Below are 20,733 nucleotides of genomic sequence, written 5' to 3'. Positions count from 1 at the left end.
ACTTCCTGTTGTTCGTGGCCACACTTGCCACCGGCGCCTCATACAACAACCTGACCCACCTGATGAACCCCTACCCAAACCCGAACCTCTTCAGCACCTCCCACAAGTACCCCCACTCTACTCGATCAAAGGCCTTCTCAGCGTCGATCGCTGCCACTATCTCCGCCTCCCCCTCACTTGCCGGCATCATAATGACGTTCAGGAGCCTCCGCACATTCACATTCAATTGTCTCCCCTTCACGAACCCCGTCTGGTCTTCGTGAATGACCTGCGGTACACAATCCTCAATTCTCGATGCTAAGACCTTCGCCAGCACCTTAGCATCCACATTTAACAGCGAAATCGGCCTGTAAGACCCACACTGCAGGGGGTCCTTGTCCCGCTTCAGGACCAAGGAAATAAGTGCCCTGGACATCGTTGGGGGCAAAGCCCCACCCTCCCTTGCCTCATTGAAGGTCCTAACCAACAACGGGCCCAGCAAATCCACATACTTTTTGTAAAATTCAGCCGGGAAACCATCCGGCCCCAGTGCCTTCCCCCCCCTGCATGCACCCCTTTGGTCAGCTCCTCCAGCCCAATCGGAGCCTCTAATCCCACCACCAGTCCCTCCTCCACATTCGGGAACCTCAGTTGGTCCAGAAAGCGGCCCATTCCTCCCTCCTCCAGTGGGGGCTCGGACCGATACAATTCCTCATAAAAGTCCCTGAAGACCCCATTGATGTCAACCCCACTTCGCGCCACACTCCCCCTCCTTTTTATAAAATAATTTTTATTCAAGTTTTTGATTAACAAATTTTCTCCCCACAATTTAAAACAAACAAGGCGTGTTTCCACACCAACACAAGAAAAGAACTCCCCCCCCCCCCCCCCAAATAAATAATAACAAAAAAACCAACAGCAATACAAGAAAGAACAAAATAACATAGCAAACCCACCGCCGTTGCTGAGACCGACCACTCTCTACCCCTTCGACAGGAAGTCGAGAAAGGGCTGCCACTGCCGAACGAACCCCTGTACCGACCCCCTCAGGGCAAACTTCATCCTCACCAACTTGATGAACCCAGCCATGTCATTGATCCAGGCCTCCGAATTCGGGGGCCGCGTATCCCTCCACTGTAACAGAATCCTGCGCCGGGCTGCTAGAGACGCAAAGACCAGAATGCCGGCCTCTCTCGCCTCCTGCACTCCCGGCTCCGAAGCTACCCCAAAGATCTCGAGCCCCCAGCCCGGCTTGACCCTAGACCCGACCACTTCCGACAAAGTCCCCGCCACCCCCTTCCAAAACCTCTCCAAGGCTGGACAAGCCCAGAACATATGCGTGTGGTTCGCCGGGCCTACCGAACACCACCCGCACCTGTCTTCCCCTCCGAAGAACCGGCTCATCCTTGCCCCTGTCATGTGAGCCCTGTGCAGCACCTTCAGCTGAATTAGGCTGAGCCGTGCACAAGAGGAGGAGGAATTCACCCTCTCCAGGGCGTCCGACCACGTCCCATCTTCAATCTCTTCCCCTAGCTCTTCCTCCCACTTCGCTTTGAGCTCTTCTACTGAGGCCTCCTCCTCCTCCTGCATCAGCTGGTAAATAGCCGAGATCTTTCCTTCACCGACCCACGTCCCCGAAAGCACCCTATCTTGCACCCCCCTTGGCGGCAGCCGCGGAAACTCCGCCACTTGCCTCTTAACAAATGCCCTGACCTGCATATACCTAAAAGCGTTCCCAGGGGGGAGGTTCCACTTCCCCACCAGCTCCTCCAGAGTCGCAAACTTCCCATCCAGGAAGAGGTCCCCAAACTGTCTGATGCCTGCCCTGTGCCAACTCCCAAATCCCCCACCCGTTCGCCCTGGCGCAAAACGGTGATTACCCCGTATCGGGGCCCAAACTGAGGCCTTCACTTCCCCCCTATGCCGCCTCCACTGTCCCCAGATTTTAAGGGATGCAACCACCACCGGACTCGTGGAGTACTTTGCCGGGGGGAGTGAAAGTGGGGCCGTCACCAAAGCCTCCAGACTCGTACCCGCACAGGATGCCACCTCCAATCTCTTCCATGCATCACCCTCCCCTTCCGTCACCCACCTGCGAATCATTGCCACATTCGCCGCCCAATAATATCCACACATGTTGGGCAGCGTCAGGCCCCCTACCTCCCTGCTTCGCTCCAAAAATACCCTCCACTCGGGGCCTTCCGCGCCCACACGAACCCCAGAATCGACCTATTCACCCTTCTGAAAAAAGCCTTTGGGATCAATATGGGGAGGCACTGGAAAAGAAACAAAAACCTCGGGAGCACCGTCACCTTAATCGACTGGACCCTGCCCGCCAACAAAAGCGGTAGCGCGTCCCACCTCCTAAACTCCTCCTCCATCTGCCCCACCAGCCTCGAAAAGTTAAACCTATGCATGCCCCCCCAGGTCCTAGCCACCTGGACCCCAAGATACCTAAAGTTCCTCTCAGCCCTCTTCAACGGGAGTTCACCTATCTCCCTCTCCTGATCCCCCGGGTGCAGGACAAACAGCTCACTTTTCCCCACATTGAACTATAGCCCTAAAAGTCCCCAAACTCCTCAAGTATCTTCAGCACCTCTGGCATCCCCTCAGCCGGATCCGTGACATACAACAGCAGATCATCTGCGTACAGCGACAACCGGTGCTTCCCCCCCCCCCCCCAAATCCCCCTCCAACTCTTCGAATCCCTCAGCGCCATGGCCAAGGGCTCAATCGCCAACGCGAAGAGCAGGGGAGACAAGGGGCAGCCCTGCCTCGTCCCCCTGGAAAGCCGAAGGTCTGTCGACCTCCTCCCATTCGTCACAACACTGGCCACCGGGGAGCTGTACAGCAACCTCACCCAGCTGATGAACCCCTCACCAAACCCAAACCTCCGCAACACCTCCCAAAGGTAACTCCACTCCACCCTATCAAAAGCTTTCTCCGCATCCATGGACGCCACTATTTCTGACTCCCCAGCCGCCGGCGCCATCATCATGACATTAAGGAGCCTCCGCACGTTGGCATTCAGTTGTCTCCCCTTTACAAACCCCGTTGATCCTCATGGATCACCGTCAGGACCACATCCTCCACCCTCCTGAGCAGCACCTTTGCCAACAACTTGACATCTACATAAGGAGCGAGATCGGCCTGTAAGACCCACACTGAAGTGGGTCCTTGTCCTGCTTCAGGAGCAAAGAGATAATTGCCCTGGACATCATTGGGGGCAGAGCCCCCTCCCCCTAGCCCAGTGGTTCCCAACCTTTTTTTGGCCATGCCCCACCTAATCACCTCTAAAATCCTGATGCGCGCCCCCCCCCCCCCCCCCCCCCCCCCAATGTGGTGATATATAATTCTTATCATTCAAAAAGTGAACTCCATTTCAGCTGAAGAAGCTTAAAACGCCAATACCTTGGTTTAAACAAGCTTCAAAAGAACATGGCATCCATGAAAAAGAAAAATGAAATAAACAAAAGACATTTTAAAGTTCTGAGCAAGAAATTACTAAAAAATTGTACAAAAAAAAGAAAAAACATTATGTGGTATTAAAATAATAATAATGATAAATATGATAATAAAAGACTATTCACAGGTAATAAAGAGAGAGAAAATTTCTATATTAGAATATTGAAATATTTGTGGATTGTCTCATACGAAAACAGCAAATAAAGTTTCAAAACATATAATAGAGAACTGAAATGTTATACAACACAAACTAATTTGAATGGAAGCTTTTTCTGTAATACTTCGATCATTTTAATTACTGTACAATAAAGTAAAGGTACCTATCAAATGCAAAATACCATTTGAGCTCACCTCAAGATAATTAGAATAAAGTTAGTGAGACCCTTGTGCTTCATGCCTGCTGCAAAGAGATTTTATATTAGGCACTGATTTAGTCAGCTTCAGTCTCAAATCTCCTCGTTTAGTGATATCCAGTCGATTTCTTTTCTTCAGTAGCAAATCATTTACAGCACTAAAACCACATTCAGCTAAATATGAAGATGGGAACGGTAACAACAGTTTTCTTGCAAACCTGTTTGAATTTGGGTATTTAGTTTCTGTCTCATCACAAAGCCATGCCATCGCTCCTTTAATGTTGAATAAAGTTTTAACTGACTCATCATTTTGTATTTCCGAGAATTATTCTTGGTACTGCACTGAAACATCAGATAGATCCACTAGCACTGGCTGCATCACCCATGTTGGAAAATCAATCTGTTTTAAATCAGAAAATCTTTCTTTCAAATCAGAGGCCAATATTTTCAGATGATCCACAATGACAAGTACAGCAGCATCAGTCGGCTCACATTTCTTTAGCCAATGAAACTGGTCAAAATTTTTGTCAGAAATATGTTTTTGGCATAACTCGATAAATGAAATAAAGCCAAATATCTTCGCCTTTGCAGCAACAAGAGTTTTATTTGTTCCTTGAAGTTGTTTATTCAACACATTCAGTTTTTCAAAAATATCTGCTAAATAACTCACAAACGCTTTTCCATCAACGGTTAGCAGGTGCTTCATTTCAGGCTTGTCACTTAAAAAGTCACTAAGCTCATCAAATAGTTCCATGAATCTTTTCAAACAATTCTCCTTCGAAAGCCACCGTACTTCAGTGTGAAGTAAAAGTCTCACATGGTCTGCATTGTTATCTTCACAAAATTGCTTGAAAAGACGCTCACATTTGGCATTAGCTTTGATAGCATTGATAGATTTTATAACTGATTTCAGTACCTCATTAAGTACAGGAGAAATATTTTTCGACACCAAGTTCTCTCTATGAATAACACAGTGCACAAGAAGCATTTCCGGATTCTCATCTTTCATCAATTTTAAGCAGCCATTTTTCTTGCCCATCATAACAGGAGCACCATCAGCTGCACAAGATGTTATGTTTTCCATTGGTATATTATTGACATCTAAGTAGTGTTTTAGTTTATTATATATATCAGTGGCGGTAGTGGTGGTCTCTAATGATTTGCAGAATAACATTTCTTCAGCAAATTCACCTTTATCAATATATCTTACATAGGTTAGCAATAAGGCCTCACTGTCTCTCACAGTTGATTCATCCATTTGTAATGAGAATTTTCTTGATTTCAGCTTTTCAACAAGTTGTGTTTCAATATCTTCACTCGTTTCATCTATTCTTCTCCTAACAGTGTTGTTACTGAGTGGCATGGCTTTAACATCTTTGTCATCTTTTTCCAGAACTGTTTTAAGAAATGCTGATATTGATGTTTTAATTAAATCCTCCCCTATAGTATGATTTTTTCCAGATTTAGCAATGAGTAAAGAAATTTCATAACTAGCCTCAAGAGTTCGACTGACAGTAACAGTTTGTGCAGTGAACAGAGACTTTATTGTTGATCTTTTTTCAAACTTATCCTTTAAAGATTTGAAGTAATTCAAATCTGAATTTACATACGCACTATGTTTCGCCTTCAAATGCACCTCAAGACGACCTTGTTTCATTGATTCGTTGGTCAAGCAACTTAGGGTAACTTAGCAAAAGCTCTTTGAATCGCATTTCTAAATCCAATTCAATAAATAAGGTTCTCCCATGACCTCGCGCGCTTTGTGCGACGTGCATGAAGAGCGATGGCGCGGTGATTATGTAATAACTACACAATAAAGACCTTTTTTACCCAAAAAAAATTATTTACTCAAAATAACATCTGAAACATAAACTACATATGTTTACCTGATGGAAAATCCAAAAAAATAAAAATCGTAAATTTGGACCCAGACCTCCTCAGTCGTGCTCAATTGCCCCCCATAAAAATCAAATTGCCCCCCTGTGGGGCGTACGCCCCACGTTGGGAACCACTGCCCTAGCCTCATTCAGGGTCCTCACAAGCAGAGGGCCCAGCAAATCTGAAAATTTCTTGTAAAATTTCACCGGGAACCCGTCAGGGCCCGGCGCTTTCCCTGTCTGCATACTTCCCAAAGCCTCCACCAGCTCCTCCAACTCGATTGGGGCTCCCAACCCCTCCACCCGCTCATCCCCTACTCTTGGGAACACCAGCCTATCCAAAAAGCGGTACATCCCACCTGCTTCCCTGGGGGGCACCGCCTGGTACAGCCCCTCGTAAAAGGATCTGAACATCCCATTGATGTCCTTTCCACCCCGCACCAAGTTCCCTCCTGCATCCGTGGCTCCCCCAATTTCTCTAGCTGCCCCCCCGCTTCCGGAGCTGGTGAGCCAACATCCGACTTGCCTTCTCCCCGTACTCATACCGCCCCCTGCACCCTCCTCCTTCCGGGTGGTTAAAATGTCAAATTCCGCTTGGAGATTGCGCCGCTTCCTCAAAAGCCCCTCCTCCGGGGTGTCTGCATACCTCCTATCCACCCTTACAATTTCCTCCACCAGCCTCTCCCTCTCAGCCCTCTCCCGGTGCGCCCGAATAGATATCAGCTCCCCTCTGACTACTGCCTTTAGCGCTTCCCAAACCACCCCAACTTGCACCTCCCCGTTATCATTGGTTTCTAGATACCCCTCTATGCCCCTACGGATCCGCCCGCACACTTCCTCCTCTGCCAAAAGCCCCACATCCAGCCTCCACAGCGGGCGTTGATCCTTCCCCTCCCCCAGCTCCAGATCCACTAAATGTGGGGCATGATCAGAAATGGCTATCGCCGAATACTCCGCCCCCACTACTCTCGGGATTAGCACCCTGCTAAGCACAAAAAAATCAATCCGGGAGTACGCCTTATGAACATGGGAGAAAAAGGAGAACTCCCTACCCCCCCGACTCCAAAAACCTCTAAGTGTCCACCCCCCATCTGATCCATGGACCCCCTCAGCACCGAGGCCGCTGCCGGCCTCCTGCCTGTCCTAGACTTCGAGCGATCCAAAGCCGGATCCAGCACCGTGTTAAAGTCCCAACCCAGGATCAATCCCCCTGTCTCCAGGTCCGGGATCAGGCCCAGCATTCGCCGCATGAAGCCCGCATCGTCCCAGTTGGGAGCATAAACATTAACCAAGATCACCCGCTCCCCCTGAAGTCTCCCACTCACCATCACATATCTACCTGCACTATCCGCCACCACTTTGGACGCGACGAACGACAGGCTCTTACCGACCAAAATTGCCACCCCGCGGTTCTTTGCATCAAGCCCCGAGTGAAACACCTGTCCCACCCAACTTTTTCTTAGCCTCACCTGATCCGTAACCCTGAGGTGCGTCTCCTGGAGCATAGCCACATCCGCTCCAAACCCCCTCAAGTGAGCCAAGACCCGGGATCGCTTCACCAGACCTTTCAGCCCCCTCACGTTCCATGTGACCAGCCGAACCCGGGGGCCATCCCCCTCGCCCTACGCCGATCAGCCATAGCTCTTCCTCAACCCGCCACGCACCCAGGGAACCCCCCATGCCCGTTCCCCACGGTGGCAGACCCCCCCTCCCAACCCCCCCTTCACCATCCATCCCCTCAGTCCCTGCAGCAACAACCCGGTACCCCCCCCTTCCCCCGCCCCCCCCCCCCCAAGCAAGGGCGTTACCCCTAACATTGTGCTTCCGTGAGTCAGCTGACTTCTGCTGACCCCGGCTACTCCCGCCATAACCATGACCCCCCCCCCCCGATGCAACACAGCCACCAATCCCTCACTACCAGCGCTGGCCCCGCCCCCAATTCCTCCGGCGCGGGAAGAAAGCCCGCGCTTCCAACCCGAGCTCCGCCCCTCAACCCAACACGTGGGAAAAAGATGGACACATGACCCATCGGGACCCCAAACTACTCTCCAACCCACCAGTGGACAAAACAAAATAAAACACCACAGTAAATAAACAACAGCCAGAAAACAACCCTGAATAAACCAAAATAGCGAAAACGAACAGGCAACATCAATTAGCAAACACAGCCAATATAAACGATAGGATACCCAGGAGGGCAAAGCCTCCAAACAAAGTACATTTTGCCCCAGCCCCCCAGTCCTCAGTTCGAGTCCAAGTTCTCTGCCTGGACAAAAGCCCAGGCCTCCTCCGGATAGTCAAAATAGAGCTGGCGGTCCTTGTAAGTGACCCAGAGGCGAGCCGGCTGTAGAAGGCCAAACTTCACCCCCTTCCTATGAAGCACTCCCTTCGCTCGATTGAAGCCAGCCCTTCTCTTCGCCACCTCCGCGCTCCAGTCCTGATAAATCCTAAAGTCCGTGTTCTCCAACCTGCTGCTCCTCTCCTTCTTCGCTCATCTCAACACGCACTCCCGGTCGACAAGCGGTGAAAACGGACCAGTCCCGCCCTGGGCGGCTCGTTCGGCCTCGGCTTCCGCTGCAGCACTCGATGGGCGCCCTCCAGCTCCAGGGGACCACGAAACGACCCGCACCCATCAGCGATTTCAACATTAGGACCACATAGGCCCCCAAATCCAAGCCTTCCAGCCCCTCCGTGAGGCCCAAAATCCGCAGATTCTTCCGGCGGGAACGGTTCTCCATCTCCTCCATCCTCGCCAGCCATTTCTTGTGCAGCGCCTCGTGCGACTCCACTTTCACTGCCAGGCCCAAAAAGCTCATCCTCGTTGTCCGAAGCCTTTTGCTGCAGCTCCCGAATCTCCACGGCCTCGGCCGTCTGAGTCATAGAACATAGAATTTACAGTGCAGAAGGAGGCCATTCGGCCCATCGAGTCTGCACCGGCTCCTGGAAAGAGCACCCTACCCAAGGTTAACATCTCCACCCTATCCCCATAACCCAGTAACCCCACCCAACACCAAGGGCAATTTTGGACACTAAGGGCAATTTATCATGGCCAATCCACCTAACCTGCACATCTTTGGACTGTGGGAGGAAACCGGAGCACCCGGAGGAAACCCACGCACACACGGGGAGGATGTGCAGACTCTGCAGACAAGGCCAAGCCGGAATCGAACCTGGGACTCTGGAGCTGTGAAGCGATTGTGCTATCCACAATGCTATCGTGCTGCCCCAGTCGCCACCAGCTTGTCCAGCGAGGCCTTAAATGGCTCCAAGATCTCAGCTTTGAGCTCCTTGAAGGAGCGCTGAAGCGGCTCCTGCTGCTCCCGCGCCCACTGCTGCTGCTTCCCCGCCTGCTGCCATCTTGCTTTTTCTGCCTCTCGCCTTCCTCTGCTGTAAAGCCGACTTTTGGACCGCTCGACTGCGAGTCCAGTACATCCATCAGTCGCTGGGTACACTGGCTGTGTTTCCCCCCCGGGGAAAAGTCAAAAAAGCGCCGTTGCGGGCTCTTAAAAGAGCCCGACAGTCCAAAAAATGCAGGAGCTGCTGAACATGCAGCTTAGCTCCGCATCGCTGCCACCGGAAGTCTCCCACACTCCCCCTCCTGTCCTTAACTCCCCCAATCTCCCTAGCTGCGTCCTGCTTCCGAAGCTGATGCGCCAGCATCCGGCTTCCCTTTTCCCCATACTCATAGATCGCCCCCTTTGCCTTCCTCCACTGCGCCACCGCCTTCCTGGTGGTCAAAAGGTCGAATTCGGCCTGGAGGCTACGCCTCTCCCTCAACAGTCCCTCCTCCGGCTCCTCCACGTACCTCCTGTCCACCCTCACCATCTCCCCCACCAGCCTCTCCCTCTCCTCTCCTTATGGGCCCTAATGGAGATTAGCTCTCCCCTGACACCCGCCTTCAGCGCCTCCCAAACCGTCCCCACTCGAACCTCCCCATTGTCGTTAGCCTCCAGGTATCTTTCTATGCTGCCGCGAACCCGCTCGCTCACCTCATCTGCCAACAGTCCCACATCCAAGCGCCACAGCAGGCGCTGGTCTCTCTCCTCCCCCAGCTCCAAGTCTACCCAATGCGGGGCATGATCTGAAATGGCTATCGCCGAGTACTCGGTATCCCCTACCCTCGTGATCAGCGCCCGACTTATAACGAAAAAAATCGATCTGGGAATAGGCCTTATGAACATGAGAGAAGAACGAGAATTCCCGAGCCCTCGGCCTTGCAAATCTCCAAGGATCTGCCCCTCCCATCTGGTCCATAAACCCCCTCAGTACTCTAGCCGCCGCCGGCCTCCTGCCCGTCCTGGATCTGGAGCAATCCAGTGTCGGATCCAACACCGTGTTGAAGTCTCCCCCCACTTCCAGGTCCGGGATTCGGCCTAGCATGCGTCGCATAAAAACCGCATCGTCCCAGTTCGGGGCGTAAACATTAACCAGTACCACCCTCTCCCCTTGCAACTTACCACTTACCATTACGTACCTACCGCCATTATCTTTTTTTTTTAATAAACAATTTTATTGAGGAAGGTTTTGGTTTTGTAAACAGTTACAGACATCAATAGAAAGCAAAAAAGGCAAAAATGTGCAAACATCCACGTACATTCAATACTTCAATCGTAACATACTGCACAAGCCCGCTCCTCTCCCACCGGTACTACCTGCCATTTTATCCCTCCTACTCTACTCTACTGTACCGCCCCCCACCTTGCTGATGCTCACTCTCCCACAAAGAAGTCAATAAATGGCTGCCACCTCCAGGCGAACCCCTGTACAGATCCCCTCAAAGCGAACTTAATTTTTCCCATACCCAGGAAACTCAACATGTCCGAAAGCCACCACTCAGTCTTCGGGGGCTTTGAGTCCCTCCACGCCAATAGTATTCGTCGCCGGGCTATCAGGGAAGCAAAGGCCAAAACATCGGCCTCTTTCTCCCCCTGGACTCCCAGGTCTTCCGAAACCCCAAAAATTGCCACCCCTGGACCCATCGCCACCCTTGTTTTTAGCACCCAGGACATGACGCCCGCAAATCCCTCCCAGTACCCACTAAGCTTAGGGCATGCCCAAAACATGTGAACGTGGTTCGCTGGTCCTCCCGCGCACCTATCCAAAAGAATTTGCTCATCCGAGCCATCGTCATGTGGGCCCAGTGAACGACCTTAAATTGAATCAGCCCGAGCCTGGCACATGTCGCGCTCGAATTTACCCTACTCAGGGCCTCTGCCCACAGCCCTCCCTCCATTTCCCTGCCTAGCTCCTCCTCCCATTTAAGTTTCAGTTCCTCCGTCTGGGACCCTTCCTCCCTCATGAGCACCTTATAAATATCAGACTCTAGCCTCCCCTTCTTCCCCCTAGAGACTATTCTGTCTTGGATCCCCATTGGCGGGAGGCGTGGGAAAGATGGGGCCTGTCTACGAACAAAGTCCCGCAACTGTAGGTACCGAAAATCATTTCCCCTTACCAGCCCAAATTTCTCCTCCAAGCTCCTCAAACCCGCAAAGCTCCCTTCCAGGAACATATCGCCAACCCTTCCCACCCCCGCCCGCCGCCATGCTCGAAACCCCCCATCCATACTCCCGGGGGCAAACCGATGGTTGTCGCAGATTGGCGCCCAAACCGGTGCCCCCGTCTCCCCTACATGCCTCCTCCACTGGCCCCATATCCGCAGGGTCGCCACCACTACCGGGCTGGTGGAGTACCTGGCCGGCGGCAGCTGTAGAGGAGCCGTGACTAGAGCTGCCAAGCTGGAGCCCCTGCACGAAGCCGCTACCGCCATTATCTGCCACAATGCTCAATGCCTCGAATGAAACTCGTCTTTGTGCTCCGAGACCTTCTGTCGGACCTCGCGAATTGCCACCCTGTGGGCCGCCTGGGTCTCCAGCAACTTATCAATAGAAGCCTTCATCGGCTCCAGGGGCTGGTTTAGCAGACCAAGCAGGCCAGCAGCATGGTTCGATTCCCGTACCAGCCTCCCCGGACAGGCGCCGGAATGTGGCGACTAGGGGCTTTTCACAGTAACTTCATTGAAGCCTATTCGTGACAATAAGCGATTTTCATTTTCATTTCATTTTCAGCAGGTCCGCTTTAAGCTCCCTGAAGCAGCTCTGGAGAGCCTCCTGTTGCTCCTCCGCCCACTGCATCCACGCTGCTTGGTCTCCGTCCACCGCCATCTTGCTCTTCTTCCCTCGCACTTCCTTTGGCTTCACCACCACTTTTTTTAGTCGCCCCGCTCCTGGTCCAAGCCATACACTGTCGGGGGAATGCTGCAAACTCCTTCCCACACCGGGAAATGTCGAAAAATTGCCGTTGGGGGCTCTGAAGACCCCAAAAGTCTGTTCTAAGCGGGAGTTGCCGAACGTGCGACTTAGCTCTGCATAGCCGCAACCGGAAGTCCGGTATTGGGTGTTTTAAAAGACATTAAGGTAGATAGGTCTCCTGGGCCAGATGAGATTTACCCCAGATTACTGAGGGAAGCAATGGAGGAAATTGCTGGGGCCTTGACTGACATCATTGGCTACAGGTGATATCCCAGTGGACTGGAGAATAGCTAATGTGGTACCACTGTTTCAGAAAGGTAGCAGGGATAATCCAAGAAACTATAGGCTAGTGAGCCACACATCGGTAGTAGGTAAATTATTGGAGAATTCTCAGGGACGGGATTTATATCCATTTGGAAACAAACGGACTCATTAGCGATAAGACAGCATGGTTTTGTGAAGGGGAGGTCATGCCTCACTAACTTGATCAAGCTTTTTGAGGAGATGATAAAGATGATTGATGAGGGGAGGGTGGTGGTTGTTGAATAAATGGACATCAGAAAAGCTTTTCACGAAGTGCCTCATGCAGACTGGTACAAAAGGGAAAGACACACAGGATCAGAGGTGAGGTAGTAAGATGGATGCAGAACTGGCTCGGTCACAGAAGGCAAAGGGCAGCAGTCAAAGGGTGTTTTTCTGAATGGAAGGTTGTGACTAGTGGTGTTCCACGTGGATCTGTGCTGGGGACTCTGTTGTTTGTAGTATACATAAACGATTTGGAGGAAAATGTAGCTGGTCTGATTCATAAGTTCACGAATGACACCAAGTTTGGTGGAGCGGCAGGTAGTGTTGAGGATTGTCAGAGGATACACCAGGACATAAATAGGTTGGATGCAAATGGCAAAACTCTTTTGAAAATAGGAAGTCAGAGAGATCTGGGCGTGCAGGTCCACAGATCTTTGAAAGTGGCCACGGTAGTCATAAAAGCACATGGAATGCTTGCCTTCATTGGATGGGGCATCGCGTATAAAAACTGTCAAGTCATGCTACAGTTGTATAGAACCTCGGTAAAGCTGTACTTGGAATATTGTGCACAATTCCGGTCGCCACACTACCAGAAGGATGTGGAGGCTTTAGAGAGGGTGCAGAGGAGGTTTACCAGGATGTTGCCTCGTCTATTAGCTATGCGGAGAGGCTGAATGGACTCGGACTATTTTCATTGGAATGATGGAGTTTGAGGGATGACAAGATTATGAGGGGCATTGATATTTTTAAAGTTTTATTCCCCAATGTGCCACCATGCTTCCAAATTTAAAAAAACAACTTTGAAAGCCTTTTTCCTTTCACCTAGTTTTGCTTTGAGTTGACCACCTCAATTGGCTACTGTTTCTTCACAGGAGAGGTGCACACTCTGATCTACTTCCAAAGGTATAGTTGATGCTGCCTCTGATTCAACCTTTGAAGTGCTTACGTCTGCATATCAGTCCTTCCCTTCTTTTGAGGTCAGCACTTTAGCTACATTAAAAACCACTGCCCCATTCATCTGACTTCCCATCTTAAGTTCATTTTAAAATGTCACCAGGGATTCAAATTTGAATGCAACTTTCCCGATCTGTGGGGCAACGCACTGATAAACCATATCATAGAGTTACATATTATTTTAATGACATATATAAATATAATTTAAGACATTTATCCAAAATACAAATTTGTCAATATCCTTTGAATATCTAACAGTATGCTTATTTGCTGATTGTTCTTTTTACAACAAAATATTTGTATGCAATAAGAAATCGCTTGGCTCTGGGCAACATTCTTATCATCACACAACAGCTGGACCTTTCCGACATAATTCTCATGACTGCAAGTTCAAGTAGAGTAATTGCAATTGCCAGGAATACATAATGTGAAACTGCCTCATCTCAGATTTACTGCACAATGTAATAGTTAGTATAAATATCGCAGGATATTATAAACCCAAGCAAGTACGCAATAACTAAGTTGCTGCTTTACACAACAGGTAAACTAAATTTATTCTGCAGGATAAGGGTTAGCTTCTCATAGGAAAAATGATTTACCAATGAAGAAAATATGAGAGAGTGTATACTTATTCATCAAATAACCTTTTTGCATCTTGAGGTGATGTTTGGACTTGACTTTTCAACCATGTTGCACAGCTATGAAAGAAACCACTTTTTCTAAAATTTCCGTCCTCTAGATTGATCAGTGAAGTTAATCCCAGCAACCAGGTTTGTTGCAGTTTATGCAGATCAGCATCTAAAACAAGATTACAAAATACAATATTACAAATAAACAATAAAATGTATATTAACCTGCTTCAGTATCCTGCAGTCATTCAAACGTTTGCTTTGAAATTATTCCTTGTATAAACTTAACAAAAGGATACTTAAGGATGCATTCATCAAAGCTTCTTTTGTCGACTTACTGCATGTGGTTATGGTGGAGAGAAAAGTATCTTGAGCTGATGTTGTTTGTGCGGACACTCTCCCTCGGCTCCTTATATAGTAGCTTTACCCAGTTCACAAATCTTGGTCCAATCACAAACCGCTCCAGAACTGCCATCAAGTACCCCCATTCTACCCGGTCAAACGCCTTCTCAGCATCCAATGCCACAGCCATCTCTGTTTCCTTCCCCTCCGCCAGTGCCATAACCACGTTCAATACCCTTCTAACGTTTGAAAAGTGCTGTCTCCCTCTCACGAACCCCGTCTGATCTTCACCTATCACCTTCGGGAGGCACTCCTCCAGCCTACCCGCCAGTACCTTCGCCAATATTTTTGCGTCCACATTCAAAAGAGATATGGGCCTATACGACCCACACTCCGTCGGGTGCTTATCTTTTTTTAACAACAGGGAAATCGATGCATGCCCCAAAGTTTGTGGCAACATCCCCTTCCCTATTGCCTCTTCAAACATCCTCACCATCAGGGGGACCAGCTTATCCTTGAATTTTTTATAATATTCCACTGGAAACCAATCCGGCCCTGCCATCTTCCCCGACTGCATCCTCCCAATCGCATCTTTTATCCAACCCATACAATTCACTAAAATAAGATATAACCATCGCAACAGAATGCCAATCAACCAAACCAATAACTTGAACTCTGTAACAATGAACTCTGTAACAATGTGAAGTGAAGTAAATTACAATACACGTCAATGAAAAGAAAGTTATATCTTTTATACATTTTCCAGCTCCCCAATCAAAGTCCACAGTCTCTCTTCCAGCTCCGCTCCTCACGTCTGTCCCAAGCCTTCTGCCCTCACGAATGCCTCAGCCGCCTCCACTGTTTTGAAAATAAAAGTCTTTGCCGTTATATATTACCCTCAGCTTCGACGGGTATACCGTACCAGATCGCACCCGCCACTTTCACTCGCCCGAACGCCGCTCGTCTTTTTTGCCAACTCGCCCAGCTTAACACCTTCTTCTTCATGCAGTACTTATGGAATCAGATAATTACTGCTCTTGGCAGCTCATTCACTTTGGGCTGCGGCCTTAATCACCGATGAGCTTGGTCCAGCTCGTACCGGGAGGGGTTCTCACCCTCCCCCATCAACTCCTCCAACCTCTTAGCGAAGTACTCTGTTGGTCTTGGGCCCTCTGTCCCTTCGGGCAAGCCCACAATTCTCAGATTGTGCTGCCTCGGGCGGTTCTCCAAGACATTGGGCTTTGCTCGGACTCCTCTGTTGACCTCCATCACCCTCCGCAGCTCGTCCTCCATTGAGTTGAGGTGAGCTGGTTGCTATGCTGCGACACGGCCTCTTCCACTTCCTTCATCTTCTCGCCGTGCTCTCTCACCTCGGCCGATGTCTTTGCCACAGCTACCCTCACCGGGGTGACTGCCTCCTCCACCAATGACTTCAATGCGATCGTCATCTCCTTCCTCAAAACCTCCATGTTCCTCGCAAACTGCTTTTCCAGCTCCCCAGCCATCACCTCCGTCATCCTTTCCACCTTAAGCAGTGTGGCCCTACCATGCGGTCCGGCATCCTCCATCTTGTCAGCGCTTTTGCTGGTCCTCTCCTTCAACGGCGAGCCCGCGTTTCCTCCCTTCTTCGACGCTGCTTTACGCATCCTTTAACGGCTTATTATTTTTCCTTTTCCACCCCCCCTTCTTTCCTTCTTCAATCTTTTTTAAAACAAAAAAAATTCTTTCAAGAAAAAAATTTTAAAATATTTTTTCCCCACAAACTTTCTTTAAAACTTTTTTCTCTTTTTTTTATTCCTCAAGAATTCCCCTGGGACCGGACTTCGGTCTTCTTAAAACATTCTAGGCGGGAGCCACCCGATGTGGAACATCTCACCTGCATCGCGCCCTGGCTTCGGGCCTGCCGCCTCGTCCTCCATTTGGCTCCAACGCCGCTGCTCCGACCGCCGCGCGCGCTGGGCCCGCGCTCAGCTCCAGCTGCCCGACACCCGCGCGGGGTTGTATATGCTTCAATAATATCACCGCTCGTTCTTTTGAACATCAATGAATACAGGCCCAACATAGCACACCTTTCCTAATAAGATAACCCCTTCACCCCATGAATTAAACGATTAAGTCTTCCCTGAAATGTCTCTCCTTTCTGAAGGAGAGCAAAACCAAACACAGGTCTGATCTTACCAATGCCCTTAACAGCTGTAGCATAACTTCCCTACTTTTATATTACATTCCCCTTGCAATAAATAACAACATTTCATTTGCATTCCGAATCACTTGCTGTATCTGTACATTAATATTTTGCGATTCAGATACTAGGACACCCTGTTGCCTCTACACTGCAGAGTTCTACAATTTCTCTCCATTTAAATAATATGCTCCTTGTCTATTCTTCCTGCCAAAGAGCTCAAGTTCACATCTCCTCACATTATACTCCATCTGCCAACTTTTTGTTCACTCACCGAACCTATCTACATCCCTTTGCAGACTCCTTGTGTCCACTTCACAACTAACTCTCCCATCTATCTTTGTGTCATCAACAAATTTTATGACCACACATTCTGTCCCTTCATCCAAATCACTAATACTAGTCAGAGGAGCATGGTAGGATAGTGGTTAGCACAGTTGTGTCACAGCTCCAGGGTCCCAGGTTCGATTTCCAGCTTGGGTCACTGTCTATGCGGAGTCTGCATGTTCTGCACGTGTTTGTGTGGGTTTCCACCTTGTGCTCCGGTTTCCTCCCACAGTCCAAAGATGTGCAGGTTAGGTAGATTGGCTATGCTAAATTGCCCTTAGTGTCCAAAAAAGGTTAGGTGGGTTACAGGGATAGGGTGGAGGTGTGGGGTTAGGGTGGAGGTATGGGCTTAGGTAGGGTGCTCTTTCCAAGGGCCGGTGCAGACTCGATGGGCCGAATGGCCTCCTTCTGCACTGTACATTCTATGGTTCAAGGTCCCAGCACTCATATCCACTAGTTACAGATTGCCTACCTGAAAATGACCCATTTATCTCCAATCTCTGCTTCCTGTTAGATAACCAATCTCTATCCTTGCTAATGTGCTACCCCCCACAACTTATTTTGTGTAGTAAGCTTTGGTTTGGCACTTTTTCGACTGCCATTTTGAAATCTCCAAACGTGCATGCTCACCTTTACCGACACTACTTGTTATTCCTCAAACAACTCTAATAAATCAGTCAAACATCAATTCTCTTTCACAAAACCAGGTTGACTCTGCCTGATCACATTGAGATTTTCTGAGTGCCGTTCTCTAGCCTCCTTACGGATTTTAGCATTTTCCCCATGACTGATGTTAGGATAACAGGTCTGTAGATTCCTAATTACTGTCTCCCTCCTTTCTTGAATAGGAGTTACATTTGCTATTTTCCAGTCTGTTCCTGAATCTACAACCAATGCATCTACTGTCTCAGAAACCATTTTTTTAAGACCCTTCAGATGCAAGCCATCAGGTCCTGGGCACCTGTCCGCATTTAGTTCGAATAGTTTTCTCCGTATCCGTTCCCCAGTGATGCTGACTGTACTAAGCTCCTCCCTTCCTTTCACTTCTTGATTTGCAGTTATTTCTGGGATATTATTTGTGACTTTTACAGTGTCCTCTGCCATTTCCAAATTTTCCATTATTAATTGCCTAGACTCTCTCTGGAGAACCAACGCTCATTTAGTTATTCTTTTCCTTCAGGGCTTTGTATCCCAAAAAGATTGACTGATCAACAGAAGGGCACAAGATAATTTGATTTTTTTTTAAGTTTAAAGTAAAAATATAATTGAATTACTGATTTTACTGGTAATCTTCTTACCAATGCAAGTTGCATAGGTGATTTGTCATCTGTATACATGCCTTAGACAAGATTCAATTAAACTAATGTAATAAAAACAAACTAACATTTTCCACTGGTTGTAAAACGAGATAATACTTCCTCACAAAAGACGGATTACGAAAGATAATCCCTAGCAGTGACAGGGTTTAGTTTTTTTTAGAAGTGGCAATCAGAATTTTAAAAAATACAGTAGCTACACTGTGAACATCCAAAATACATCAAAAAGTTTGCACCTTCTTAATCAGCGCTAACAATAAAGAATGGAACACAACAGTTGACTTGGTTTGCTCAACATGGCAATATAAATTAGTGATTAGTTTAAGTAAAGGAGAAAAGCCAAATAGCTCCATATCATTACAAAATCTAACAATCTTGTTCAGAATACAGAAGAAAGTAAATTTCCAAAAATGTAATTAATTAATTTACGGGATGTGGGCGTCACTGGTTAAGCCAGCATTTATTGCTCATCCTTAGTTGCCCTTCAGAAGGTGGTGGTAAGTTGCCTTCTTGAACTGCTGCAGTCAGAAGTGTAGGCACACACACTGTGCTGTTAGGGAGGAGTTCCAGGGTTTCGAACCAACGATAGTGAAGGAACAGCGATATATTCCGAAGTCAGGGTGGTGAGCGTCCTGGAGGGGAAACTCCAGTTGGTGGGGTTCCCAGATACACGATGTTCTTGTCCTTCTAGGTGGTAGTGGTCATGGATTTGGAAGGTGCTTCTTAAGGATCTTTGGTGCGTTCCGACAGTGCATCTCGGAGATGGTACACATGGCTGCCACTGTGCGCCGGTGGTGGAGGGGTTGAATGTTTGTGGAAGGATTGCAATCAAGCTGGCTGTTTTGTACTGGCTGGTGTCAGGCTTCTTGAGTGATGTTGGAGCTGCACTCATCCAGGCAGGTGGAGTATTCCATTACACTCCGGACTTGTGCCTTGTAGGTGGACAGGCTTAGGGGGTGTCAGGAGTTACTCACCGTAGGATTCCTAGCCTTTGACCTGCTCTAGTAGCCACAGTATTAAATTCAACGATTATAATGTCATTGAATGTAATAACAACAAATTATGAGACTCAGGAAATCAGTGGAAAACTGCAGAACTAAACTAGTAATTAGTAATAAACTTACATTATAGTTTCCTTAGAATTGTTCCACAAACAACTGACTATTTTTGACAACTGTGAGGGCACAGGGTGGATGAGGTGGCAGAGATGAGGTAGTAGGTAGGTGAATGGGTGGGTTGTTGGGTCAGGAGGGTAGTCAGGTTGGATTGGAGTGGTTCGTTGAGAGGGGTTGCCAGGTTTTGGGGGGGGGGGGGGGGGGGGAGGGCGTAAATTCAGGTGGCTGGGAGAGGTGGTCGGGTTGGGGCAGTGGTCGAGTGGTCTGGGAGGGTAGTCAGGAGTTCAGAGAGAAGTCGGGTGAGAATTGGAGTCAGTGTGAGTGATTGGAAAGTCAGCCTTGCAGTTACCTGGATATTAGACCATGTTTTAATCTGTCTACCGTTTCCTGGATGACAATCGGGGTAAGTCCCAAGGCCTGCTCAAAGCCTCTGGTGCTTGCTCAAAGTTGGGGCTATCTGGGGAGGGTCCCGGGGAGCAGACCGGTGGCTCTCCAAGGTGGGACTTCCTCCCAGATGTGGGCAAAAGCTCCACCGCATATCAGTCCACAGTATGCCAGGGTTGATTGAGTCAGCGGGGATGAGTTTCCCCCGCCGTCCTAAAAAATCAGATCTATATTTTTCTCGCTACAGAGGCTTGACCCAGCTTCAACTGGAAAAGCCAAACACATGGTATTGCTTGGAGTAACATTGAGAACAGATTAAGGCCTGGAAATTCTGTGATGAATAACTCACCTCCTGACTCTTCGAAGTCCACAATTCACAAGACACAAATGATGGAATACACTCCACTTGCCAGGATGAACGTAACTCCAGTAACACTCAAGAAGCTCGATAAAATGCAGGAAAAGGAAACCCACATGATCAGCACCCAAAAAGTAGGTATTGCAAGGAAATTATCCAGGGTTTCAATCACCATGGTTGGGGAAGGTGAGAGGAATTTCTCTGATTTTTTTCCCCTTGCAAATTGGCCTGGGCTTTTTTCTGATTTGTTGCCTTTCCCAGATTTTGGCTCAAGTGGAAAATTCATATATTGTGGTACACAAGAATTGTGTGGAACATGTTAGTTGGACCAAACAATCATATTTTCCTGTTCATCAGTGTTCATTTACTCAGCTTTAAACCTTTGAAGATATTCCTTAGGTTCTGCTCAAGTGTTTTTGAACACTCTCTGCCCAATTTATTTTTAATTGTTCCTTATCATTAGTAAACATTTAAACGGCATAAAAATTATTTCAGGTAGAAAATAGTACTGCAGGTTATAACAATAATTTAAACAGCACACAACCTACTGACGAACAGAGTGCAAATCATAGTGAATGATACAAACACATCAATTCTTTTCTATACAAGTGAGCAAACAATTACAATAAAATTACTATCTACTTCTATTTTTGCGACATGACTAACGTACACAAAATGT

At 48.5% G+C, this 20,733-nt stretch overlaps 1 protein-coding gene across 1 annotated transcript in view; it reads right to left on the bottom strand.

The window, feature by feature from the left end:
• Positions 1 to 20,733, bottom strand: part of ltn1 (listerin E3 ubiquitin protein ligase 1) — a 224,374-nt gene that overhangs the window by 116,122 nt on the left and 87,519 nt on the right. Inside the window, 1 exon segment of the mRNA XM_038802375.1 lies at positions 14,046 to 14,199. Within this exon segment, the coding sequence (XP_038658303.1) occupies positions 14,046 to 14,199 (154 nt within the window).

This window comes from Scyliorhinus canicula, chromosome 7 (assembly GCF_902713615.1).
Source record: "Scyliorhinus canicula chromosome 7, sScyCan1.1, whole genome shotgun sequence".
NCBI lineage: Eukaryota > Metazoa > Chordata > Chondrichthyes > Carcharhiniformes > Scyliorhinidae > Scyliorhinus > Scyliorhinus canicula.
This window is presented reverse-complemented; position numbering and strand designations above follow the sequence as displayed.